This window comes from Mugil cephalus, chromosome 15 (assembly GCF_022458985.1).
Source record: "Mugil cephalus isolate CIBA_MC_2020 chromosome 15, CIBA_Mcephalus_1.1, whole genome shotgun sequence".
In the NCBI taxonomy this organism is placed as follows: Eukaryota; Metazoa; Chordata; class Actinopteri; order Mugiliformes; family Mugilidae; genus Mugil; species Mugil cephalus.
The window spans coordinates 14,341,391-14,369,061 of record NC_061784.1 but is presented as its reverse complement, the minus strand read 5'-3'; the positions used below and the strand labels follow the sequence as shown (position 1 = coordinate 14,369,061).

Here is a 27,671-nt window from a genome sequence, read left to right as displayed (position 1 = left end):
AGGTATCTGATTAAAGATGGATTACATCTGCAGACACACACAGTTGAAACACAGTCCTTAAGCACATGCTTCAAATGTCTCAGTGACTTTTTTGGTTAAGTAAGTGAGTGAGGGGTTGGTTAAGGTTTGTTTCAGGTTCAGCGAAAACTGCTTGTGACTGCAGGTCACAGCTGCATCTTTATTTTTACCCCCAAATCTTTTTATTTGATATGTGCAGTTTATTTAATTTAAACATGAACGCTCTTTTTTATGTAGGTATTACATAAGTGAATTTACATTTACATAAGTGAACTGCTTCAAATGATTTAAACAATTTTCTTATAATTTTGCTGTTGGGATCAAATGGGCACTGTGAATGTCCCACTCTGGGTAATGAGTGAGTAACTATATTTAATCTCTCGAGACATGAGTTTTTATGTAATATGCATTTTTTTTTTTTTTTTTTTTTTTTAATTTCTCCATTTCTGTTTAATTGTCTAATTGTCTTTGAGTTGGAAGCAGTTTCAGAGTGTCCTCATGTGCGGACACAGGGATTATTTTACTCAATATTATATAAAAAAAAAACACCCATATGTAACAAAATATAAAACTGTTAATTTTCATGTCTGAACATTGTTGTGTAGCAGCAAGCAGAATTGCAAAGAATGAAGTCCCAATGTCCTCAATCGAGTACTTGCTTATTAGCGAAGTTATCGCTTCCTTCTATTGATAGAATCTGCGTCATATTAAACTAGAAAAGTTAATAAGCGTAAATGAACATGTTTATACGGTAAACTTTGATGATGTTTTGTACCTTGTCCACTTTTGTTAAGTGATCAGCTGCAGAATGACTTCACTGGCATGTTTTTACGCCAGCTAGTATCTACCCAAGAGGACAAATTAATCTAAAAGTTAAAGTCCCCATATGAGGACGCAGGGTCTCGGGAGAAAGAACATTAACAGCAAATGATCAGGAAAATAATCAGGAGATTCTACATCTATATATTTAAAATGATCACATATAGCTAAATAAAAAATGAGTAAATAGTACTTTTTCCAGGTTATATATAGTTTTACTTAACAGTTTCAATAGGTTTTTTTTTGTTTTTCTTTTTTTGTTTTTTACAATGTAGGATCAGGGGATTTCCTCGTAGAAATGTGTGGGACTTTATTGCAGTAGGTTTATAGATAATAGAGATAAGTGTCGGACAAACTTTGACCTGACGGTGGCGCTGGAGATCAAGACTCGAGATAATCAGGAGGTTTCCCCGGGACCCTCCGAGGTCCTCCCCCCCATTTAACGGACAAGGACGAGGTCTGGTTCCTCCGAGGTTGTCATTGCTCTGCTGTCCTGCTACCGGACGTCAAGACCAAGAAAGCCCTGAAGAATTCAACCGCAACTTCTGAAATAAGAAAAGGTAGGAAGACAGTGCCTCACGACGCGAGGCTTTTCCCGTGTAGTTTATGTGACTAACTTTTAAGTAGTTGTTAAATAACCGTTTTTCGCTGTCAAACAGGATCCGGATGTTCTCACGGAGTTTTGTGGTCAGCGTTTGTTAAAAGCAACGCGCAGCTGTCCACAGTTTGGTTGGAGAGTCCTTTACATTGCGTCAAAGTAGCAGCAGCAATAGGGAGGACAGTGGTTTACTTTACTGCTGCATGTAGTTCAGCTAGTGTGTTGCATTTTAAGTCAACATTTAACATTTCCATAGATAATGTGTATGTATTTTGCTCCTTTACACTTCTGCTCTCATGCATCTAAAAACAGCTCAGTCCTGGTTTGCACTTTTATTAGTCTGCATAAATTTGCATAAAAACAACAATGTTTAACCACGTTTTATTAATTTACATCATCTTATTGTCTCTCTGCCATCTATAACATTCAGAGAGATGTTAAGAAGTAACTGATATGTCATATGTCAGCCCTTAGATGGGTCAGTTTTCATTTGAATTTGTTAATCAATGTTAAGCTTATTGTATTAGAACGAGACTCAAAAATATTCTTTACATAAAGCAGAGAAAGACACCGAGTCTTTACGTACAAGCAGCCTTGACTTATATAGCTACTGAACGTTTAGTTAAATCGTAAAGATATTGTTAATTATCTCCACCACTGCAGCTATTAAATCAGGATATATATTGCAAGTTGTGACATTTCTGTACTTATTTAATATGTAGTAAAAATGAGCGAAATTACAAAATGTCATAAAATGTTATAAACAATATCCAACACACCACTCTGCAATGACCTCATCTATCTATCTATCTATCTATCTATCTATCTATCTATCTATCTATCTATCTATCTATCTATCTATCCATCCATCCAATGTGGCATCCTGCGAAAACACAACCTTCTTGCATTTGAAAACCTCATAATTTACTGTAATATCAGACTGGTTTTGTAAATGTCTTCACGATCATGGCTCACCCGTGTTTTCTGCACTGATAAAAAAAGACGTTGGACCTCAAGTCAAGCAAACACAACGAGAATCCCGCAATGGTGACTGATTTGTTCGTAGGTGCACAACATCATTTGGACAGTCTGCCTTCTCAGCAAATGCTTCCAACACAGGGCTTAAAGCATAGCTAAAAGCACAACAACGATGCTCACGTAAATAAATACAGACTTTTTTTCCCCCCTTCCCATCCAGTTTGCAGGATGTCCCGGCAGCAGCAAGCAGTGGTCCGTGCCAGGAAGGCCTTCGAAACCGGCCGCTCCAGACCTTTAGAGTACCGGATTCACCAGCTCAAGAACCTACAGAGGCTGTTAAACGAGAGAAGGAAAGAGATTGTAGATGCTCTCAAGAAAGACCTCAAGAGGGTGAGTAGGGGCTCCGAAACAACGACCTCCAAAGAGACGGCCGGGCTAAAAGTTAAAACAAAGCCAGCTGCTGTCGCTTCATTCTTCATAAATAATAAGAACCGAATAACAATATGACTGAATTATTTAAATATAAGTTGATAAAAGTGTGATGTATCTAAAGGAGGAAACTTACAGTAAATATAACATAAGCTATGAGCAGGTTCAACATGATCATCTTTGTCCGCAGAGCGACGAGTCCAGCCAGCTCTTTGAGCTTGTGACCGTGGAGGCTGAGATCAACCTAATGCTCAAGAATCTGAAGGAGTGGGCATCCGCTCGGCCGGCGTCGAAGACCTTGGTCACCCTCGCGGACACCGTCTACATCCAGCCGGAGCCGCTGGGCGTGGTGCTGATCATCGGGGCCTGGAACTACCCCTGGGCTGTCACCATCCAGCCGCTAATTGGAGCCATCGCTGCCGGTAGTGTAGCATGTTGAATGTGTTTGTCTGTGTGTGTGTGTGTGCAGCAGGTGGAAGGTGAAAGGGTGTGTGTGTGTGTGATGTAATAAGGTTTGAGCTTCGAGAAGGGATCAGTTATTCCCTAAACGTGTCCCCGTGTTCAATTAAACGAGTAGCACAAGGAGACGTTGACCGTACAGGTCAATTTAAGAATTTAGCGTGATCTGATTTCTCGGCGTTAGGTGGTCAAGTGACACCCATGGAGCTGTCTTTAGATCAAAACAGCTCCGTTGTGCTGGACAGGGCGTGTTCTTTCATTTTTTTCAGGCCTGTCGAGTTCCCCAATCCTGTGGTCATAGCTGCTCCGGTTCCCTTTGTATCCAGGCATTGCCCAACCTCCTTCCAGCATGTGATTAATGGTTCAAAGGTCACTCCATGAACTCTATACATGCAGTCATGAGTGCGGAGCTTTTAAGATTAGCATTAGATTCAAGATTGCGAGAAAACAAGTGAATCCGAATCTGTCGCTGTCGAAGAAAGTCACAGACCCGGAGAGTTGTGAATTCAGTTTATTGCGACAGACTAAAGAACAGTTGAAGCCACACACATAGTTATAGTCACTTTCGACATACTTAATTTTTTCACACTTCAGAGACAATTGTGGTTTCAGAATATGGGTTCACACATGATCAAAGATCAAGTTCAAGACTCTGTGTTACTCTGTGTCCGTGACTCGACCATACAACATGTAACAAGGATCAGATACTTTTATCTTAGTGTCTGTGTGTTTTCCCGTGTGAACATTTTTTCTTATCAGCCAAGGTTAAAAGTCAAAGTGAATCCTTCAGCTCCAGTAATGAGTGAACACATAAATGATTCATATTCGTATTTATATAGACGCTCTGAGATTCTAGTGGCTCTTTAACACACACATGCTCCGGTCATTCATATCAGTGCCACAACAGCAACCCCAGGTAGGCGACTTAGAAGACTGAGCCCGGCACCACATGCGGTATTTACACTGGCTGAACTTTGTTATTTGCTCCTACAATATCAGATCTTGCATAAGGGCTTATATCCTCCTGTGTGTCAGAAGTCGTCTGTTAGCCAGCAGATGCAGATAATGAAGTAAAAGCTGAGACCGAAGGAACACATTTTCAGGTGTCCTGTGTTGTGATAAAGTAATGGCGAATAAGACTCTGACAGACTGCAGCAAACGCACAGAACCGTAAACCACAGATACGGCCTGTATGATAATTAGGTAACGCATGTGCCAAAAATGTTCATGTTCAAAAACAACCCTGGTGTATGTGACACCACCTGGTGAGTTATCAGATAAATGTGCATTTCAAGCTGGAATTAGAGGACACACCTAAACTTAGCATGAGGGCAGCTAGTGACCTGTAAATACTGATTATAAGCAGGCTGGACGGACAGCACTGAACATAACTGGTAATATAATATTTTTGTGGTGCATGTCTCTCTAGCTTGTCCGTTCTCATTTGCCTGTGCAGGTAATGCAGCTGTGGTGAAGCCCTCTGAGGTCTGTGTTCACACCGCTAAAGTCATGGAGGAGCTGCTGCCAGTTTACCTCGACAAAGTAAGCACCAGTCACGTACCGTTCAATTTTCTATTTACAGTGATGTGAAAAAGTGTTTGGCCCTCCTGTTAAAACATAACTCTGTTAAACTCCAGTTAAAACATAATTCTGTTAAACTCCTGTTTAAACATAACTCTGTTAAACTCCTGTTTAAACATAACTCTGTTAAACTCCTGTTAAAACATAATTCTGTTAAACTCCCGTTAAAACATAAGTCTGTTAAAGTCCTGTTAAGACAGCTCTAGGCATCAATAAACACAGCATTGAGCTCAGCTGGTACGACTTCATCCTTGCTTTTAGTGAAACTAAAAACACAAATCAATCACTTGACATATCACAACCTATTTAGACATTGATTGATTGATTATTCCAAGAGCATAACAACGACTCATCCGGGAGGTCACAAAAGGCCCAACAACCACATCCAAAGAACTGCAGGCCTCACTTGCCTCAGTTAAGGTAGAGTAGAGTAGAGATGGTAGAGTTCAAACATGAAAACCACTGCCAAGCAAAAAGAGCATAAAGGCTCATCTCACTTTGGCCAGAAAACATCTTGATGATCCCCAAGAATTTGGGGAAAATACTCCAGGATTGACGAGACAAAAGCTGAACTTTTTGGAGGGTTTGTGTCCCATTACAAAAAGGCCTGGAAGTACCTGGAAGACTTGCTGTGATAAATGGAACCATGAATTCTGCTGAATTCTACCGAAACAGGGAGAAGGAGAACGTCTGGCCATCTGCTGGTGACCTCAAGCTGAAGTGAACTTGGGTTCTGCTGCAGGACAGTCAGTGCGTTTACATGCACGTGAAAAAAACAAATTATTGCCTTAAACGGATTATAACTTAAGTACATGTAAACACGTTCCTTTGATTAAAATCAGAGTTCTCGTTATCCGATTCAGTGCGTTTACATGCAAAGCTTAATCAAGCTTAACCGATTCCAATCGCATTACCTGGGTGTCTCAGACGGATTATGAGAACTCTGATTTTAATTGGAGTAACGTGTTTACATGTACTTAAGTTATAATCCGTTTAAGGCAATAATTTGTTTTTTTCACGTCCATGTAAACGCACTGATTGAGACACCCAGATAATGTGATTGGAATCTGAGTTCTCAATCAGATAATGTGTGTGCGCATGCTCCACAACCGCTGCGCTGGCGTACAAAAACGTACAAGAAAGCCGATCGTAGAAGAAGAAGAGGAACGGAGCCGCTAGAAGAACCATCTGAGGGACAGTGCGGATCTTACCTGCACCAGAAGTAGCGCAAACATTACGTACAAGATTAAAAAATTAACGACTCTTGTTTATTATATCACGTATTAGGTCAACTGGAAATCGGGCCGTATTAACGTGGTATTATCCCACTGAAAAGACACGTATCGCCACCTAGTGTGGAAGAGGAGAAGAGTTATTCGATTTTCTTGCGCTGCATGTAAACTGGGACAAGGACTGTAGTGAGAAAGTCGAAATTTGAGCATAGCTTGATTAAGCTCTGCATGTAAATGCACTGAGTGATGCAAAACACACCAGCAAGTCTGACCACCTCTGAATGCCTGAAGGCAAACTAAATGAAGGCTTTGGACTGGCCTAGTTAGGACCTGAATCCTACTGAGCTGCTGTGGCATGACTTTAAAAAGGTGGTTCATGCTGGAAAACGCTCAAATGTGGCTGAATTGCAACGATTTTCCAAAATTCCTCCTTCCACAGCGCTGTAGACGACTCACTGCAAGTTATTGCAAATGCTTGCTTGTAGTTGTTGCTGCTAAGGGCGGCCTAACCATTATTGGGTTTAGGGGGGGCCATGTGGATCTGGATTTTTTCCCCCTTAATAATGAAAACTTGCAACGCTTTTTCACACCACTGTAAACCTCTCAGAGACAGCTGTGAACGTAACATCTTAAGAGGCGAAATATTTGTGTTTTAAAGCGTTTGCATAGATTTTATTATGTACACTTCCCCAGTAGTCCTGTAATGTGTGTGTGTGTGTGTGTGTTACCTAACTTCTGTTTACCTCCGTTTGTCAGGAGCTTTATCCTGTAGTAACCGGAGGAGTGCCAGAGACGCAGGAGCTGCTGCGCCAGAAGTACGATCATATCTTCTACACTGGAAACTCCACGGTGGGCAAAATCATCATGGAGGCTGCTGCCAAACACCTGACACCTGTCACGCTGGAGCTGGGCGGCAAGAGCCCCTGCTACATCGACAAGAACTGTGACATAAGCATGGCCTGCAGGTCAGAGAACTGGCTTCCTTTATTTGACTTGTGGCTTTAAACCCAGTTTCCATTATACTCTCATTCCTGACATTGTTGTCTACTCGTCTGTTGCTGCGTGCTGTAGGAGAATCACCTGGGGGAAGTACAGTAACTGTGGACAGACCTGCATCGCCCCAGACTACATCCTCTGTGAGCCCAGCATCCAGGACCGGGTCATCGAAGAGGTCAAGAAGTCCATTAAGGTACTAAACACGGCTCCCAATGCAGATTCAGAGCTCTTAAAGCGGAGAGCATGACTAATAACAGCAAACTGAGATGTCTGAAAGTCCTGAGATCTATCCAATCTGTCTCAATGGATATATATTTTGTAGGAGTTCTACACAGACAACCCAAAGACCTGCCCTGACTACGCGCGCATCATCAACCAGCGCCACTTCAAGAGGATCATGAACATGATGGAAGGCAGCAAAATCGCTGTGGGAGGAGACAATGACGAGTCAGACTGCTACATAGGTGACCGTTCAGACAGCTACCGACTTCTCAAATGAAAATTTGAAAATGTGTCGTACGTACGTATTCATTCAGGGTGTTCCCATGTCATTTCTAGCTCCCACAGTTCTGCGTGACGTCAAGCCGGAGGCAAAGGTGATGCAGGACGAGATATTCGGACCTCTTCTTCCCATCGTGCTGGTCAGCGGCCTGGATGAGGCCATCACTTTTATAAACAAGAGAGAGAAACCTCTGGCACTCTACATCTTCGCACAAGATGACAAGGTATCTAACAACAGACCTTGCATGCATGCGGATTCTTTCACATCCCACTACATTCTGACTACATTTTTCTCTTCTCCCTCTCTAGATGATTAAGAAAATGAGAGATCAGACCTCCAGTGGAGGACTGGTGGCCAACGACTGCCTGCAACATTTTGCTATAAGCAGTCTGCCATTTGGAGGCGTGGGTGAGAATAAAGAGGATATACATGCTAATGAAAACTAGCTCCCTTATAGTTGTCACTTAGTAATCTTTCCCTTGAGCAAAGGTTTTGTTGCAAAAATATACGGTTAAATGGCATTTTTTCTTCCATGTTGACATGTTCATTGGACTGGTTTACTGTTTTACATCTCTGAGAAGCTTGTAATGATTCCAGTCCTTTTTTGAGATCTGGTTTGCTGGGATTTCAGTGCATCCAGTGCTAGTTTTGACAGCTTACACTCAAACACACACAACATATTTGTTAAATCTATGTTCTAGGAAACAGCGGTATGGGCGCCTACCACGGCAAGTTCAGCTTTGACCAGCTGAGCCACCTGCGCGGTTGTCTCATCAAAAAGCTGAATAATGAGGCCATGAACAGCATGCGCTACCCACCTCACACCCCCAAGAAACTGGACTGGGTGCGCTTCTTCGTCCTGAAGGCTACAGGCATGGGCTGGATGAAGCCTGTCATGCTCTTGGCTCTGCTGGCTATGGTGACGGCTGTTGTTCTGCAGGTGAGTTGTGGATATGTTTTTGTATAGACGTGGACGAATGTTCAGTGAGTGGTTTTGAAGTTCGGTGTTGCGGGTTGTGGCAGTCGTCATAAGCTACTTATCCAAGTTACTGTGCACTACTTGCGTCTCGGGAAAGTGACGTCACACATGCGACAACTCACGTGTGATATCACACAGCGACACAAGTCGGGTAGCGGATAGATGCGCATCTTGGAGGCCAAACGTTCAGAGGTCCGCCTTTCCCAAGGGAAAAAAAACAAAGACTTAGAAGTCTCAATATGTTTGGAGCAAAACCAGAAAGTTGGTTGGGCATAACAGTATGTTGTAAGGGAGATGCTGCGTTTTTATAAAAACATGTTTGTTTTTTTTTTGCAGATGTCGGATGTAGCTGGATTCACCTATGAGTGAGTGAAGACATGGTGCTGCTTCCCATACAGAACCGCAACAGACCAGAGAACAGAAAGACATCCCTTAAAATACAACACAAATCCAATTGGCAGTGATACAGGCCACTTAATTTAAACGGTGTGAAGGAGCTCTCTGTGGGCAGCGACTGTTTTCATGAAGGAAAACGTGTTGCTTTTTTATTTGTACTCAGCATCACTACATTCTATTTTATAACATTGTATGAAATGCTAAACTTTATTGTGAGCTGTTTTAATTAAGTTAAATGCATGTCCACTTTGCCGACATGAAAGGAGCAACAAACATTAATGTGAAGCACCAGAAAGTTGAAGTTAACCCCCCTATAATGGTGAATCTGGTTTTTTACCCTCATTAACTTGACGTATTTGAACATTTCGGCCGTTTAACTGTTACGATGAAAATGTTCCCCGTGCCTCTGAGACTTCAGTGTTTGGTCCAAGCGTTTCAGGCTTTCAGTTCATTTTAGCTCACGAGACTCGAACAGAATGCACTCATTATTTTTTAATTTGACTGTGATTTAATAATTTAAACCCCCCCATTAAAGTTTGTAATTGGTAATTGAATCCATATGAATATATTTTGCATATATATTCAAATAAATATAGAATTTGGAACATACTTTCTTGTTTTGTCATGTGTTATTACATACATTATTTATTGTATGGGTTTCTATAGCTGCTATAAGCTCCAGCTCACATTCCCTCCTCTCCTCTCCTTCCTCATCTTCCCTTTTTTTGGCCTGGAGTTTTGTGTTTCTGATCTACAGAGCTGTATGTGATTCATCTGTGGTCCTGGTCTATCAACCTGCAGTCTACTCCTACGAGAATGCATAATTAACTCTTATATGCAATCACTATTATATATTATATTATTAAATATATATCCTTATTATATTTAAATCTCATGTCACATGCACCAAATTTATGTTTATATCATCCCTCCTCCTACTACATCTTTTTCTATCTCTACCCATCCAACCTCAACTAGATCCTTCTATATGAGCTGTTTTTTGTTTTGTCTTTTTTTTTTGTCTGTTTGTTGCTCTCTGGGGTTTTCTGGCTCTGTATAACTTCTTGAGACAATTTACATCGTAAGGCTACATAAATAAAATTTAAATTACAAATTAAATTGTACAATGGTGCCTCAGTGCTAGAAAGAAAGTATGACCTAAAAAAAAATAATAAATAAATAAATAAAAGTGTTGTGTTATAATCAGAAAACATTTACCTCAACAGACATTTAGACTAATGAGCCAGGGAGCCGAAGAAATCATTAAATCTATTGCATATACACAGGCACTTCCTGCTATGAGAGTCACAGTTTCTGCATTGGAATAATAAAAAAAAAAAAACTATCGTCCTCTATTTTGAATTTGTATGATTGCACCTTCAAACTGGTCATTGCTGGGACAGTGACAGCTCAGAACAAAGAGGAACAGAAGTCTACAGCGAATCAGAGTTTACCACCACACCTGACACCTTCTTTCTCCTCTTTCTTGGACCAATGCGCACACACACACACACACACACACCTTTTGTCACACTCATGACCGTCTCCCTCCCACCCTCAAATGCCACTCTGAGCCGGTGCGTGAAGACAGCAATAAATTTAGTCTATGAGGATCTTGTGTCGTCTCCGCGCTCGTCCTGATCATGGGTTTTCCTCTCTACCTCCTGACAATGATTTTTCTCCTCTCTCAGTCCACAGGTAGGACACACACACACACACACACACATACAGACACAAACATCAGGGTGGAAAAGATTCAAATCAAGAAAAAAGATCGGTTAAATCTGTCTACACATTGACATACACTGTGTTAATATTGTTGGATTTCTGCGTCTTTTTATATAATGCAGCGATACTTGAATGACAGTGACTTCAGACTAATCGAATTAAGGGATCACCAACCTTTCTCTAATACTCGCTTTATTCTTGTAAAATACTGGCAAATTTTACTTCATTTGCACAAAAATAAAATACTTTAATGAGGTGGTTAAAGTTGTTTAATTAAACTGTCACCACCACTAATTTCCACTATTGGTTAATAATATACCGTCATTTTCAACAACCGATTCAATGTTTGGAGGATATAGCGTCATAAAACTGAGGATGCCGGTAAAATAATAGCTCAAGGTGACGTCTTACTTCGTCAAACTAAACCCTGAAATAGTAATCCTCTCATCTGAGAAGCTGAAACCGTTAAATGTTTTCTTAAAAATGATTGATTATCAGAATAAATCCATTTTTTTTATGGCCATTAACTGCTTAGTTAATGTACTTATTAATTTAACTGTTGCACCTCAGGTTTTTTCAGTTTATTTGTGTTAAAGTAAGACTGTAACGTTTGTTGAAAAGCAGTGATTTTGGTCACAGTTCGTAAGAGTCACACGAAAAGAGTCATGAAGGCAGCAAACATCACCGCCAAACGCTTCGGCCGGAAAACTTCGGCCCTGTGAAATGTCAAAGTTCACTTTAAAAGACTAAAAACCGTTGTTCATGGAAGTGTTGAATTCTTCGTGGGCGCTAGTAAAATGCATGTTCAAAGGAAGGAATTAAAAGAAGTGGGAAAAGACTGGATCGTCTTCCGTGCTGCTCAGTCTGACACAGGTGAATGAGCCAGGTGGAGTCAAGCCAACCTCAACCTGTGCATTGTTCTCACCTGGTGAGAACTGCTGTCCCCTTTCAAAGGACGGCATTGTGGGAGGCAGCGGGGTTAATCTGTGTTCCTATATTAGCTAAATGGTTCTCTATAGCAGCCTTCATTCCCACCGCAGAGTCAAACACTGGAGTTTCATTCACATCAGCAACACAATACGCAGCGGCAGCGCAACACTAAATGACTTCATCAGCACCTGGTGGACGGGCGCGTTTAATGTGTGGAGGCATTTAAGGAGCTGGATAAAGGCCGACATCCACTTCACACCCAACGCAATCAGTGTAATAACAACCCGTGACCTGACTGACAGATTAAAACCAGGCTCTTAAATCCACCGTCATAGACAAGATAGTGGTTAAATGATCATTTCCTAACCTTTTTCCAGAGAGGACATTTTCAAATACAAACGTCCTGTGTGGGTCAGACTGTGAGACTGGATTTTCTGACAAACGTTAATGACAAGACAAGGTCGGCTGATGTATGTATGTGTGTGTATGTGTGTGTGACGTCTCAACGTTCAGCTGCAGAAGTCGCTGACTTAGAGGCAACGCAACAAAACGCAGCGGTTAATGGATTAATATTCATTAGCTGTAGAAAGACAGCTTGTTTGGCATAACTGTCCCAGAATATTCTGAACTGAATGCACTGCGTTTGTGTTTGTGTACGTTTTCTCCAGCTCAGTGGTGCTACCAGAACCAGTACTCCTGCGATGACACATGCAGAGGTAAGGTCAGACTGAAAGAATAGGAAGAGAAAAGCCTGATGTTAAAAGAAAAAGATCTTCATTGGCCTCCAACTTCACCGTTTTTCACTCTCACCAACTCTAGTGAACATTTATCAGTAATAAGGATTAAAAAAAAAAAAAAAGATGGATGCTAATTGACTAGGACCAAATAACAAAGTTAAACACTAGATAGTGAGCAGTAGTGTATTTAGTAGCTAAAAAAAGACTGATATGTCCCTAAAACAGTTCTATAAGTGAGTTTATGTTGTGGACAGAAACTCAACTCTAAAAAAAAATACCAGCTGTTAGCCATTTAAATTAGCCATTTAACTAATCAGCTCGATTACTGTGTCATAAACTGCTGTCCTGGTTTGTTTCTACTGCCTCCAAGTGGTGGAAAATATACTTCAGATGTATCCTGGATTAAATTTAAAGGGACATTATTATTATTATTATTGCACTACATTATAGTTCACATTTTTAAAAAAGCAGTCGTCAGTGTAGCAGAATATTAAATATAAGACAAATAAATGCACTTTCTGCTACTTTATTGCAATGTCTCAACACAGTGTCTTTCATTAGAAATCTAAATACATGCAGGACTCCTGTGTGAAATATCTGGTTACAGACACCTCAGCATGTGTAAAAGTTTCTATTAAGTCACCTGCAGGGTCTTTTTATTTAAGTAACAGTGATAACTACGGAACAGAAAGGAGAGAAGGATTGTTTTGTGTATTGATATATTCCTGTGCTGCCAGTAATTGTGACTAATGTTTTCACAGACATTTAAGCAGGGAGTGGTTGTCATGAAGGAATGAAACAATGAAGAATCCAAATATTAACCTGAGATCCAAACCCTATCTAACCCTATTCTCACTCACATATTTTAATTATTGGCTTATTGTGGCCCAAAGAAATGAGCAGTCAGGGACAAGCTAAAGCTAAAGCGGCTCAACACTAAAAGAGTGAATTTGGTAACACAAAATTACAATTTAAACTTTAGCTGTTTCATTTGTCAAAAGAAGAGCAAACAAACTGCAAGCAAATGCTGTTTACTCTCTTACAAATACAGGAGCCACTTGACTCAAATCTACTTTAAAACACCAAAACAATAAAGTGTGTAAGAGAACTAATAAAGTCCCAAGTTATTTTTTTAAATGCTCTTGCCGGTTGTGTTGTTTAGACCCGAGCCACTGGGCAGCTCAGTTCCCCAGCTGTGGAGGATTACGCCAGTCACCCATTAACATCGTCACCAGCAAAGTGCACATGAACACGGCCCTGCCGCCCTTCGACTTCATCGGCCACACCAACATCATCAACATCACCGTGGAAAACAAAGGCCACTCGGGTGAAGGAGACAGCACCTCATCCAACCTGAGACGCAAAGCCGCTCTCATCCCCTCCAGACATATTTAGACATGGAAACACTGTTTACTTAAAAGTGCTGTGACATTGAAACCCGTGTCTCTTCTTCCTGTAGCTCACTTTGTTCTGCCTCAGTCCGTCCGACTGACCGGTGGAGCTCTGCCGGGCCACTACAGAGCTGCACAGTTTCACTTCCACTGGGGAGGGAACGGGAGACCGGGGTCAGAGCACACCATCGACGGAGAGAGGTTCCCCATGGAGGTACAAGACTCAGTCTGACATGTTTTATCTTATGTAAATGAACAGTTCAATGCTATTATAGATCTAAATCCATCTTTATAACTAATAATGCCCAAAAAAGTGCTGATGAACTGACATATTTAGTATTATTAATTATGACAAACTATAACCAGAGGGGAGGTTTAACACAGGTTACATGTTGCACAGTAACATCAAGTGTACTCCAGCATGCTCTCTCCATACAGATGCACATTGTGCACATCAAGGAACCATACGGATCTCTGGCCGAGGCTGAGCATGACATGGCGGGTATAGCGCTGCTTGCCTTCCTGTTTGAGGTAACGCACAGTGCTGTGTTTCATAAATCCACCCCTAATGAAATATGAACAAATGACCATTAAGGCTCGTGTCATTACGTTGACGACATCCTTCTCGCAGGAAACAACCGAGGATCATCCTCATTTGGACTCAATAATAGCCGCTTTGGGCCGAGTGCAAAACAACGGTAATGGATTTTCTTAATTAAACGCAAAAGGCATAAACATTCGACCAAATGTACGTCCAGCGCTTGAGTTAGATCCTATTTTCAGTCTACCTTTTTTTGTTGGATTAAGGCAACATCACCGTGATCCCGAACATTCGCCTCAGTGACATTATCCCAGCATCCAAGGACCTTCACAATTACTACCGCTACGTGGGCTCCATGACGACTCCGGGATGTGAGCAGGCCGTCGCCTGGACCGTGTTTCACAAGACTCTGTCGATCAGTAGTCGACAGGTGAGCAACTTCTGAAACTTTGACGTAATAGTGATGGAGAGATTAAGTAGAGACCCCCTACCTACTATATGTGTTCTATATTTTCCTCGGCCTATAGTGCTATTTATAGATATACATTATTATTATTATCATTTTGCATTCAATATTAAGTGATTCAAATAATATAAAGGTTCAAACATGTAACGGTAACAGTAAAGTGGCCGTGCAACTGCCGTACATACCTGACACACACCTGAATAGGAATCACGGCCAATTGCGGGGAACCTGACAGAGTCACCGTGTAATATGCAGCCTTGTGATTGGCTCAGCGGCGATAGGGGCGGGGCCTACTGTGTACAGGAGGTTTAGATTGACAGGTCTAGTGTGGTGCGCTGTTGAGACAGCTCCTGTATTATCACTGAATGAGTGAAGAAGTGACTGAAAGATAACGTCTTCAGCTTCCATTTATCCCTTTACTCAAACATGTTGGATTCATGTTAATGTGTATTTAAAGAAATTTAAATTTGTGGTGAAAATTAAAAAAAAATATATATAACAAATGTCTAATCAACCAAAGAACCGTTAAACAACAAACATATTTGATTCCAGTTAAATCCCAGTGCAAGATAAAACTATTCTTCTGTTGTGATGACAAAAGAACAGGGGAAACGCTGAAGCTCTGAATCAGCGATTGTAAAAGCAAACATCTCTTTATAAAACTGATGTTTCCGTTTTCCCTCTCCAGCTGGATGCGATAGTGAAGCAGTGCCGATTCTGGACAGGACAGCCCATGATTGACATCTTCAGACCGACACAGCCTCTGGACGGCAGAGTCGTGTACTGCTCCAGGGCGAGTACGTCTCTGACGAGCGTGAGCCACTGGTGGGCTGGTATTTTCTCAGCTGTACTTGGGACAACAGGTCTGATTCACTGACTAGGTTCCTAAAAAGCTTCTGATTTAACTGACAAAAGCTACTCGACAAGTTTGTACTCTCTGGTAAAACCTCGACACGTCTTTGTTGAGGCGCCTCAATGGGAAACGAGTTAGAATTATTTTCTGAATGACTTCTGACCACAACAGTGCATCTCACACACACACACCTTCTATATTAACGTAGTGCTACACGGGTTAAAAGTAATGTTTCTCAACCATCATCACATCAAACCATCATCACACATCTCCTGCCTGCTATAAAATACCATATATAAAGCTTATCCATCCTCTGTGGATCAGAGGTAACGCAAAATAAAATCTGTTATCCACGAGAGCTCCGTACAGTTATTAGGTTTTGTTATTGGTACATGACTCATACTAAATGTTCACTCATATTGTGCAAATTACCATAGAGGAACATTAAAATGGTACTTTCTGACCATGTTAGCAGCACAGCTCCAGTCATGGCGACGCTGCGCTGACACCATTAGGTTCAAAGCTATGATTCTGAGTAAAATATCTCATAAAGTTTCACATGATTTGGCATGAAATTTGTAACAGACATTCATATTGAACTGAAGAACTGTAAAGACTTAGTTGATCCCTTTATTTCACTTAATGCACCATCATCAGATCTAATGACTTTCTAATCAGACTCGGATTTATTTTGCGTTCAGTGCGAGCCACAGGCGGTTAGCATGCTAACACGCTACAATGGTGAACTTTGTTCTTAGCTAAAGGTGCCGTAGGCTAGCTGCTAGCTGCTAGCATGGACGTTGACTCATATCTTCTAATAGGAACATCAACTCTGTAGTCGTCATTTCTTATGTAGCAATCAGGTCTCTGTGAGTGAGCACTTAAAGAGTAGGGATCTTTACCTCAGCAGGCCTTTACGTCAACCCTTTAACGATGATGAGGACGATATTTTATAGTCGCACACTATGGCTTCATATTAACTTTAATCTGCTTTTCTGCAAAACGGACGTGTGATCAATATCATTGTAGAGTTAGGGGTTTATAATCGTGTTTTCTTCCTTCCTTCCTTACGAGCTGAGGGACTGTGCTTTTAAATGAACTACTATTCCACTACTTCTTTACTTGTGTATATTGCTCTGTTGTTCAGATGAATGAAGGAAGTATCAGGTAATTAAGGCACTTCCTCCGTGTGCTGTGCGTTTGTTTATTTGTGTGAAATACAAATGAGTCATACATGTACATTAACCTCTGCAGCCCTCTGCCAGTGTAACAGCTTGTTCTCTGTCCCTGATTCTGATATAAATATCTGCAAGTGCTTAAAGCGTTGCTTTGTCTACAATCAGCCTTTATAAAATTAAAATGGGATAAATGTGATGCCAGATCTAGTTGTAAAAAAAATATACATTGATAAACCACTTTTTCAGGATTTATCTGAACATTACTTTCAGCGCTGATTTTTAATGAGCTTTTTATTAAAATTGTTAATGCCAATAAATATGAAAGTGATTGTCGACTGATTTTGTAGAAACTTTCTGTCTAATCTTTCTTACCTGGTTAAATGCACCGTTCTGAGCTGAGGTGAATTCCATTAAATACATTTCTTATTACTGAAGTAAAACACTGTTACAGCCGTTCAGCAGCACTATCTTGAGGATGTGTGGGTCTGGACATGAAAATAAACTGACTCGGGTGCTTTTGTGGTGGAAATCAGTCAGCCTTAACAAATTAGGCTGCAACAATACTGTTTATTAATTTTTTGGGTCTGCTATATTTAGCCATTTCCAACACTTGTACATGATCGAAACATCGTAGGTCGGCCTATATACCATCCGACTCGTGTATCAAATGTACTTAAGGACACGGGAGTAGAACGTTTGAAAGGCAATTTGGCTTTTAAGTTGTAAATGATTCACTTTGACCTCTGTCTGACGGTTCACGCTAAACTCAAAGTTGGCAGTAAACCTGCTTCAAGGTGTAACCGGATGGACGTCACTGTGCCTGTTTCTTCAGCCAGTTCCTCAGGTGTTCCACCTGCGCAGCGACGCTACTCTTAGCTGTGCCACCAGGGGCGCTATACTGCTCCACACTGCTCCTGTAGTCCCACACTGAGGATATGTCACTTCCAAACAGGGGGCTAAAGTACAGAATAGAAACAAAGATAGAGGGGATTTAAAACAAGACATAAGACTCAAAGAAATAACTACGCTTGCACGGCTTTAGGATTTTAAGATGAGTGTGTGTGTGAGAACGAGAAATGGATGGAAATCCACCTGACAGCGCTCAGGTCCTCCACAGTGAGTTGATTCAGTGCGATATTTTTGGATTCAGCTGTAAACACAGCTTTACCAGAAACACCGTGGGCCTCTCTGAACGGCATCTACAGCGCAGGATAAAAAAAACACGTTCACACGGTAACACACAACCACGGAGAACGTAGCTATGCCCCATGTAAAGTTAATTAGTAAAGTCATGAGGAAATAAAAACACAGACAAAACGTTCAGATAAATACTGCCACAATAAATACATACAACTACTGAGTGATTTACCTGAAAGAAAGGCATCTAATTTGAGCCTCTGAGACTAATAAACCTGCAGTATCTTCATCATCACTGTACTATTATCTTTTGAACTGATTTTCTTTTAATTACAGACTTTTAATCCACAACTACATGAGAATACATGTACTTACTCCCTTTCTGACAAGGTAATAGGCCAGATCAGTAGCCAACATGTCGGGACTGAGGGCAGCTTCCATCACAGTCTGGTCGATCTGAAACACAAATAAATAAATTAATAAAAGAAAAAAAAAAAACAACATGGGGAAAAATTTGGTCTGTTATAACTTCTCTCCACCAATTAATACATACAATTATAAATGTTCTACACAACTTTGTAAAACCACGGCCTTCTTAGATTCCTTTTAATAACTGAATGAGAGGACATTTCTCTGGTTATAGAAAAACAGATTAAAGTTTTAATAATTGTGTACGAGAGCAACCGGGCTTCAAAGTGTCTGACCTTGAGAGTTGACATGACACCAGTAGTAACCTGCAGAACAGCCTGGACAGTGTCGTAGCAGTCAAACATGGCCTCCTTATCCTCCTGAAAAGAACGGGGACAAGAACAAAGACGGCAGGAAGTGAGAGGACAGAAACATCTCAAGCGGTCCTTCCCACGAGGTGACAGCACACAAAGAAGCACTTTGATACCTGCAGGTCTTTGTTGTAGGTGCTTGGCAAACCCTTCATTGTCATCATGAACCCTGCACACTGAAATACAGAAAAATACATAGTTAGAGAAAAAAGCAAAACAAAAGAAAGCAGTACAGTGTTCATAGCAAGACTGAATGTGCTCCCCTAAAAGGTAAACGAGTCCATTCACAAAACTTAAAAAGCTATACAGTGTCACATAGTTGCTATTTTTTTTTTAAAACTTTTATAATTAAAGCAACAGCTTGATTCGCAAAGTTATATCCACTTTTCCTATTGTGTTGTTTAGCCTTATAGTAGTCGGTCTTCAAGGTTTTCCAGCGGTTCTGAATTTGTTCCACGCTTCGGTCTATCCTTTTAAATAGTTCAATACGTCTGTTTTTATTCTGCCGTCTAAGCGTTCGATAATGTCTAGTTCATTCAGAGTTGTTCCGATTCACCGTTTACATGACTTTGGATCGGTTTGGGAAAAGGAATATTCTGCCCTTGTGAAACCAAATTAAATTAGGGCCTGTCTATTCTGATTTAGGTGTTTATATGGAGCATTTTCATTCGGTTTGAGCTTCTAAACGCAGCTGATTTTCTATAAATTGTATCTGTAGTTGAAGTCTTACTCTGCCAAAGACACGACCTGCTTTGCTCCTGATCAGCTCCAGACTGTCGGCATTCTTCTTCTGGGGCATCAGACTGCTGCCTGTGCTGCACGCGCAAATATACAAATGAGAAGACGGCAAAAGTGAGAGGGACGCACCTGGAAAGTAAATCAGTAGAACTGACAGCAGGATTCAAAATGAACAGAGAGCTAGGATAGTCAAGACTAGTGACAATAATGTCAAAGAGCTTATTCTTCAATCTGAGGACATGTAAGACTCTACGTGTGAGAGATTAGACGTCACAAGATAAGTTAGTTATTAAAATAAAGGCTGACCTGTAGGCGTCAGAGAGCGTGATGAAGGAGAACTCTTTTGTGCTGTACAGCATCAGGTCCTCAGCCATCTTACTCAGGTGAGTCAAACACAACGAGGCCCAGAACAAGAACTCCACTAAAGACACACAAACAAATGCACCGATATGAAAAGACAGTTTGAGAACAAAGAAAACAACTTCAACAATTTTTATGTAACAATGTTTTGATATGCTCACCCACCAACAAAGTCTCTTTGGCCTGTGGCGTCCATGCTGTTCAGACTGATGCTGTCAAAAGCCAACTCTACAGATTCAGAGGAGAAGAAACTTTTCAGATTTAGTTTTTAAAAACACAAACCGACTAAAACAAAAGTGGCTAAAGAGTCAAATGGCCCCGACCTTGCCGCAGAAGCTCCCTGTCAATATCAAGAGGTGTCCCAGCGATGGCACCACTGAAAAAAAAACAAAACAACAGGAATCATTCTTTTTTTCTCGTTTTCAAAATCAGTGTCAGTGTGTTCACGGCGTACCTGCCAAGAGGCAGGACGTTCACTCTTCTCTTCATCTCCAGAAGTCGGTCCACGTCTCTGCACAGAGCAACGGCGTGACTGGGAAAGAGAAGCATGAGATGAAGAGCCCGTCGTCTCATTCACGAGGTGGGAGACGTGCACCGCAGATTTCACCTTAGAATCCAGTGGCTCCACCTGATCGGCTGAGCCCTCTGCATGTGGGTGTAACCCGGAAAGAGGACGTCGATCTCCCTGAGGTGCAGAGGGAAGTCGTTTTAAAAAGCGCAGTCACAAACAGAAACGCACGTTTTGATCTGCTGGACTTACGCCGCCGCCCGCTCCACCATGGAGGATATCAGCTGCAGGGCGTTGTCTGTCAGCGTCGTGATGGCATCTCGCAGCCACAGCCTCATGTCAGTCACCACCTGGTCAAGCAAAACACACACACACACACACACACACACACAATACAGTCATTTCCAGTAAATGTAACACAGGCTACAACTCCAGGTGGTAACTGAATCAAACCTGATCGTTTCTGCTTCTGCCAGTGTGGAGCTTCCCTGCAGGTGCACCAATCAGTTCCTGAGGAAACAGGCAGGAAAACGTCTATGACACGGCTGTGTTTACAGCTAGAGACGAATAGTGTTTCTAGTTTATAACAGAAAGAATCCTGGCGTAAACTTTGTGGCTCCTTTATGTGCTCTGAAATACATAAGTCATTTGCTTTTTCAGTTTCAGAGAGGAATGATAATGGTAGTGACTTCTTAGCGGGATCACCTTTAGCCTGCGCTCATTGGCAGTATGAATGTCTTCATCCCCGGGCCTGATGACAAAAACCCCTTTGGACCACTCATCAGAAATCTGGAGAATAAAATGAGAGTTATTTCACTAAAACGTCACTTAAAACCACCAACCTGTGAAGTGAATAATATTGATTATATTCATTGCAACAACAAGGGGCTATTTCCTTTCCTCCTGGAGCCGCACGCTCGCCAGATTAACAATTCATATGCACCCTGCCACCCATGTGATGCATCAGAGCAGGTCACCTTCTTCCACTGTGGTCCAGTTCTGAGGCTCACGTTCCCAGACAGGGGTCAGCACGGACAACCTGACCGGTCTGCAGCTACGTAGTCTCAAATGAAACAAACTGAGCTACACGTTCGATCACATCACACTTGCTGGCCTTCTATCCCCATGGCTCCCCTTGATCTTGTTGCCAGTTCATCACTCCTCTTTCCTTGGACCACACAACTGAAGTCCAGGAGCACCCCGACAACATTAGCAGCAGCACTAGCAGCAGTTTTTGGAGTTGTCCCGATCCAGTAAAATCAGTATGTCACTGTAGAAACTCACTCAAACTTTTTCACTTGTTTGTTTTTTTTTTCTCCTGCTTTTAAAACATCAACCTTGAGGACAAAATGATCACTTCCTGCCTAATATGTCCCACCTGCTGCAATCTATGTTATTCCCTTGACCATAATGTTACAGCTGATCTGTGTATTGTGTTGTTTACCCTACGTGTGTACCCTTGCACCCTGAAAAGCAGACCCGATTGAAAGCATAACTGAAGCAGTCGACACCTGTCACATGGTGATACTATTGTTCAGCAAAACACACAGGAATCCTGCACCATGGCACATTTTCAGCTGCCATCTATCAACCTGAATCTTACACTAAAGGGCAGACAGTTACAACAAAAACATGCATGCAACAAGTAGGATTGTATCCTGTGGTGAACGTCTTTGTGTGTGTGTGTGTGTGTGTGTGTGTCATCACCTGATCCATCCCATGTAAGATTTGCTCCATCTCCTCCGTGCTGACCAACTTTGCCTTTTCCAGAGCTTTAACATAAGCCTTGCTCCCTCGGATGTCAGCATCCCACATCCTCTGGTCATAAGCGATGGATGCATTGAACTTCTCCATGATAGGATCAGTGTCTCCCACGAAACGACCTCCCCACAGTTTACTGCCCTGATGGACATGAATAACACTTAGCTAATGAATAACACACATCACGGCTTTAGCGAGTTAGCTAATGTGCATGTGTTAGTGGGTCTGAGTTTGACAGCTTGTTTTGTTAGCAGCCAGCTGAGTGTGAAAACAACACGTCCGAGGCCACTGGTTGTAGTTACTTGCAGTTCAGACATCAACCTTACCTCTGCATTGGCCATGTTAGTCCTCTGTAGTGTTTCAGTGGTGGGAGACTGTGCTGAGGGGACGCTGAAAGCCAACAATCAGTCCAGATTCATAGAGAAAACGAGGCAGCTGCTACTTGTTGCTGTCGCTTTAAAATACGTCAGCGGAGACGTCTTCTGTTGCTACGTAACGGTGGGGGCGGGGGTTGCTACGTAACGCAGGGTATGTTGCTACCAGGTTGCTACCTATACAGTCAATGGTTGCTGGGAGTGCAGTATACGGTCAATTGTGCTGTGTTGTGAGTGTTCTGGGGACAGTCCCCGTTTTGGATGACCTGTCCCCGGTTAAATGTCCCTGAAAATGTCCCCGGTTTTAGCGTTTTATGAATGAGACTACAACAACAGCTGTTACGGTAGCCGGATGGGAAGCGCTAGTGAGCATGCTGCGTGCAGACTACAGTCATTACGGTAGCAATGATTTACATGAAACTAAAACTTGATTTTTCCTTTTTTTTTTTTTTTTTTTTTTTTGAATACGTCTTAATTATTATTGTATTTGTATAGGCATTGTTGTTCATAATGTTGGAATAAATAATAATGGAAGAAGAAGAAATATTTTCACTTCTCATGAAATGATTGTGACAATGGGATTTATATTTCGAGGAATAAAGAGAGGAATGTGTCCGGAAACAAAATTATTGTGTACATGTATATATTATCATATACTTAAACTGAAATAGAATGTGGAATAGACATACATATTTTTTTTTAAACAGAGAGAAAGAAATGAACGAATAAATAGCCCAAATAAAAACTGATTCTTGGAAATATAGAAAAAAAATAATCAATTATCTTCCGAATGTTTTTATTTATTTTATTAATCGATTAGAGAATAAAACTCATAACTCATCACGTCACAAACCCCAGTGCAGTAGGTGGCGACATTTGATAATGGTGCAGTTTGCCAATGAAACCTGAAACCAGAAAAGGCGGACACCTTCTTTTGGCGCTAAATGCAAAATTAGAAGTCTTCGAAGACAACACAGTCCACGATCACAAGAGACTCACACAGATACAACCTTCTGGTAGGTTTGACCTTAAAAAATACTTTATAATATATAGACAGAAGTTGAAACACTATGACTAACATCCGTGTAACAGAAAACAGTTTGTTCCTTTGTTCTTTTTTTTTTTTTTTTTAAACATCGATCCAATGTACAAGAAGAGAGTTTACCACACTTGTTGGCTTGTTGGCCACATACGACTTGTTGCATAAAAGTCTGTAGATAATGACAACTCAAGATTGTGTCCAGTTGCTTTAGTGCAAAGAAGAACAAGCGAATTAGGAGAATGTTTGCATGCAATAAACTACCCTTTAACACTGAATTACTTTCTCTAAAGAATTGCAGTCTCCTATGTAATTATTCCATTTTGAAAATTCATGCTGCAGATTAGACCCTCTGGTGAACCGGTTTTGTCCGGTTTAACGCTTGTTTCTGTCACGTGACAGGGACTTTTTATTATTATGACGTAATGTTATTTATCTGATTTGAGCTGTGACTGCATTGGATGACTGAGTTATAGATATCTGATAGAGAATCATGGCAATTATCATTTATTTTAAAACGTGTTAAAATCATTTAGACATGTGACAAACATCTGTTCTGATCAGTTTTTTCTCATGCACAACAACATCGTGTTGTTAAAGGAAAGTTCTGGTAACTGTTAAAACAAGCGTGATAAATATAGAAACAGTACAGATAACGATAATAAGAGTCTACACTGTTTAAAATCAGAGTGGAATGTTTTTTTTTTAATATTGAAATATTGCATAAGAAGACGGGTTTCCCCAGGTGTTATCTTATGTGTAACAAAACATTTTTCATTTGCTACGTTTCTAAAACTGTCCAAGCTATTGTAAAACAAAGGCCACTCATATTTACATGAACTGAATCATCTGTGATGAACGTCTTAGGGTGGTGGTCACGTTGCTGCAAAATGAATAGCAATAATCCCTGTGCATATATGATAACACAACATTTCTTGTGCCTTTTTTTATTTCCCTTTTAAATTTTTAGCATTTTTAAAATTCGTCTGGAAACAACAGCAACATGGTGGCCAGCAACGATGGACCGGCTGACAACGCAAATGCCGAGGTACAGGTAATTTTCTCCTGTAATAAAATGTACAGGTTAATACAGGCTTTTTCAAACAAATATTTGTGCCACAACATCCTTATTTATGAGACTACTATTGTATTATATATGCTTAGAGAATTTCACCAAGCTCCCTGTTATTTATTAAGGCAAGAATAGAAAACAATAAATATACGTCTGAAGTCCAGATGTAGTACGTTGCTGTTAATAACATTTGTGTCTGTTACCTCAAGAACACAGCAGAAAATCTGACCGAGGGAAGGAATTCAAGCCCAAATTCACAGCCTGCTGCCAAGGTTTGTTGTAGTTGTTGTTTTTTTTTGTGGTAATAACATTTATAAGTCAGAGCTGATGCTGTTTTCTGTTACGCCTTTTTGTGGTACCAATATATTTAGTGATGCATATTGGACAGTTTAAACAAGGTATTTGTATAACATTTAATTCAATGGTACTTGATCTGTTTTTCTGTGTTTCTAGAAACCAACGCCTCATCCAACCCACACCGTCCAATGGTGCGGGAACGACAAGAAACCAACGACTATCACCTGCAATAAAGCACAAACTGTTGGGGACTTGCTGAAGCAAAGTTCACAGTTTAGAGGCCTGGCAGAGAAAAACAAAACTAAAGAGCTTGTTGTAGTCAGGGATGGGAGAGCTATAAGTTCACACTTTCCTTGCAGTTTAATTAAAGATAAACGTCTGACTGTCAAGTATGTGAAAGCTGACGGCAAGTCTGCAAAACCGGCTCATAGCTCCCCCAGGACAGGACCGGCTTCTGAGCTTGTGATGTTTCATGTGTTGGCAAGGGGAGATAAAAATGTAGTGAGGATCATAAGAAATCCAGCACTAAGAACAATAATTCAAGAAGTCACTGTTTATGCATTCAAAGGGGAAAAAGTAAAGCAAGCTCTTAAGAGAGATGGTCGCTTTCTGAATATCATATTTAATAAAAACTGTGGGCTGTCTAACCTGAGTACTGAGGTAAACACAGAGATGTCCAATCTGGTTGATGATCTTCATGATAAAACTTTCAAGATCATACTCCTCAATAGGTCAATTGTACTAGAGAGTCCGCCCAGCAGCCTTGAAGAGGAGTATGTGTTGAAAAGTGAACCTGAGAGATCTGATTATGGTGGAAACCAGGACTCCTCAGAGCAGTCTGCCACAATCAAGTCAGAGAATGGTGTCACACTGAAAGGGAAACCAATGCTTCCTGGTGAAGTGGCACCAGCACATGAAATACCTTCTTCAGGAAAGTTGCAGACTCATTTATCTTCACACGTTAATCGTCTGTTGAAAAACAAGGCTGCCGCTGCAAAGCTTTCTCGTAGCCAGAACCTCTTCCGCGTGGAGTTTGGACAAAATGCTCAGATATGCAACGAAGTGCAAACAATGAAGAAGCTCATGGAACTTAGTAGCTCTGTTTGTCATGTGAGAATAAATGGGAGTTCAGCCGGAAGTGGATTTCTCCTCTTTGGCAATTATGTCCTCACTAATGGACACGTTATCAAAAACATTTGTGATGACCATAAGAGGCAGTTATATGAAAAGCTAACCGTCCATTTCTCTTATGAAAGTCTGGAGCAGACGGCGGGAGGTCAGGCAGAAGTGGAAGAAGTTGTCGGCTTTGAATTTTGCGTTGATGAGCCAGGGCGTGACTGGGCTCTGTTAAAGCTCTGTGCTGATCAGAAGTTGCCCGTTGGTTTATTAACACGAGCTGGACCTGTTCCCCAAACTGGTGGAATTTGCATCATTGGGCATCCAGATGGTGGGGTGAAAAAAATAGATCCATGTTTCATCATTCCACCTGAGAACCGCAATGAGGTTGTTAAGAGGCATAACGGGGAAAATCAGGAGCACATTCAGTTGATTACTAATCGCTTCTTTGAGGACGTGGCGGAATCTGTTCAACGACTCCAGCAGACTGTAATGTACGAGTCTTGTTTTTATTTTGGTTCCTCTGGTTCTCCTGTGTTTGACAAGTACTGCAATGTCATTGCAATGCATTCTGGGGGCTATTCCTACAAAAGCGGAACTGGTGCAACCCAGAGTGTCATAGAGTTTGGTCATCCTTTGGTTATCATTGTCGCACGCTTCATTGTCCAGATGTTTGAGAGAAAGAGGTTTGATGTGCTGGAGGAATTTGTCAATTGCCCCTTTGCTCAACCAACAAACATTGTGACCACTTGCGGAAACTGTTAGACAGGGAAACGCTCACAAATTTAAAGAATGCAGTGAGCACAGGTGACCAGAGTTTGAGGACATTCATTCAACTCTTCACTCAGAAAGAAGAACCTGTTCCAATGGACATTGACTGAGCGCACACAGATAATAACAACGCTGATTTGTGTCAAAAGATAGTTTGGTATCATAATCTTTCTGAGGAACTATGATGCTAAACTGAAACATTTTCTTTATTTCATTTTAATGCTTGTTTGTCTAGACACAGATGTGAGAGCACACAATGTATTTTGCATGTTTTGCATCATATCTAGTTACTTTTCATATAAATAATTATATCTGATTATACATTGCCATGTATAGACTTTCAAAATATTCATAACATTGAATGTAAAATCATAAAAATATTTCCTATTGATTTTTGATTGATAATTGTTTGTTATTCATATTCTTTATTGTTCAAACTGTCAAAATTGAAACATATAACTAAATATTTCTCATGGTTAATTTTCATAACATCATCATCTCTGGTTATACATTGCAATGTATAGATTGTCAAACGGTTCATAATGTTAAATCAATGATAAAATCAATCAATCATAAAAATATTTTTCAGTTGATTTTTTATTGATAATTGTTTGTTATTCATAAACTTCATTGTTCAAAATTTAAATGTATAACTAAATATTTCTTATGTTGTGATGTTTATTTTCTCTACTGTACTTCATGAATACTTATATACCTTAATTAAATGAAGCATTTTTGGTTATTTGTATGACCCAGTGCAATGTAGGGACAAAATGTTTTCTTAGAAAGCAAAATTACTATGCATTTCCCCCAAGGCCTTGGATATCTTGAAATAAATGGATCACTGGAACCACTGATGTGAGGAATTGTTCATTGTTATTATTATGATTTCTGTATGATTGCTGGTG

At 40.8% G+C, this 27,671-nt stretch overlaps 4 protein-coding genes across 4 annotated transcripts; 3 read left to right on the top strand and 1 right to left on the bottom strand.

The window, feature by feature from the left end:
• The first annotated feature begins 1,230 nt into the window (after window positions 1-1,230).
• On the top strand, window positions 1,231-9,596 carry LOC125021607 (aldehyde dehydrogenase family 3 member A2-like). Its single transcript, XM_047607727.1, has 11 exons — window positions 1,231-1,397; window positions 2,634-2,803; window positions 3,033-3,264; window positions 4,758-4,843; window positions 6,871-7,079; window positions 7,186-7,303; window positions 7,433-7,574; window positions 7,669-7,835; window positions 7,921-8,020; window positions 8,314-8,552; window positions 8,928-9,596. The coding sequence occupies exons 2-11, from the start codon at window positions 2,642-2,644 to the stop codon at window positions 8,958-8,960; spliced, it is 1,488 nt and encodes a 495-aa protein (XP_047463683.1). The 5' UTR covers window positions 1,231-1,397; window positions 2,634-2,641; the 3' UTR covers window positions 8,961-9,596.
• Window positions 9,597-10,563: 967 nt separating this feature from the next.
• ca4c (carbonic anhydrase IV c) lies at window positions 10,564-17,021 on the top strand. Its single transcript, XM_047607512.1, has 8 exons — window positions 10,564-10,685; window positions 12,314-12,361; window positions 13,545-13,709; window positions 13,842-13,987; window positions 14,212-14,304; window positions 14,405-14,471; window positions 14,581-14,744; window positions 15,469-17,021. Exons 1-8 carry the CDS (start codon window positions 10,631-10,633, stop codon window positions 15,655-15,657), a joined length of 927 nt encoding a protein of 308 aa, XP_047463468.1. The 5' UTR covers window positions 10,564-10,630; the 3' UTR covers window positions 15,658-17,021.
• A 305-nt stretch (window positions 17,022-17,326) lies between these two features.
• asl (argininosuccinate lyase) lies at window positions 17,327-22,581 on the bottom strand. The gene is made up of 16 exons (XM_047607510.1): window positions 22,421-22,581; window positions 22,041-22,235; window positions 21,039-21,122; window positions 20,787-20,843; window positions 20,586-20,683; window positions 20,433-20,510; window positions 20,280-20,357; window positions 20,149-20,201; window positions 19,991-20,053; window positions 19,772-19,886; window positions 19,458-19,542; window positions 18,844-18,903; window positions 18,653-18,736; window positions 18,324-18,404; window positions 17,904-18,010; window positions 17,327-17,767 (listed from the first exon to the last, which is right to left on the bottom strand). Exons 1-16 carry the CDS (start codon window positions 22,433-22,435, stop codon window positions 17,623-17,625), a joined length of 1,398 nt encoding a protein of 465 aa, XP_047463466.1. The 5' UTR covers window positions 22,436-22,581; the 3' UTR covers window positions 17,327-17,622.
• A 651-nt stretch (window positions 22,582-23,232) lies between these two features.
• LOC125021437 (serine protease FAM111A-like) lies at window positions 23,233-27,620 on the top strand. Its single transcript, XM_047607509.1, is given in 5 exon segments — window positions 23,233-23,484; window positions 24,478-24,555; window positions 24,789-24,851; window positions 25,033-26,731; window positions 26,734-27,620. Coding segments are annotated over 4 exon segments (1,947 nt in total). The 5' UTR covers window positions 23,233-23,484; window positions 24,478-24,510; the 3' UTR covers window positions 26,874-27,620.
• Window positions 27,621-27,671: the final 51 nt, after the last annotated feature.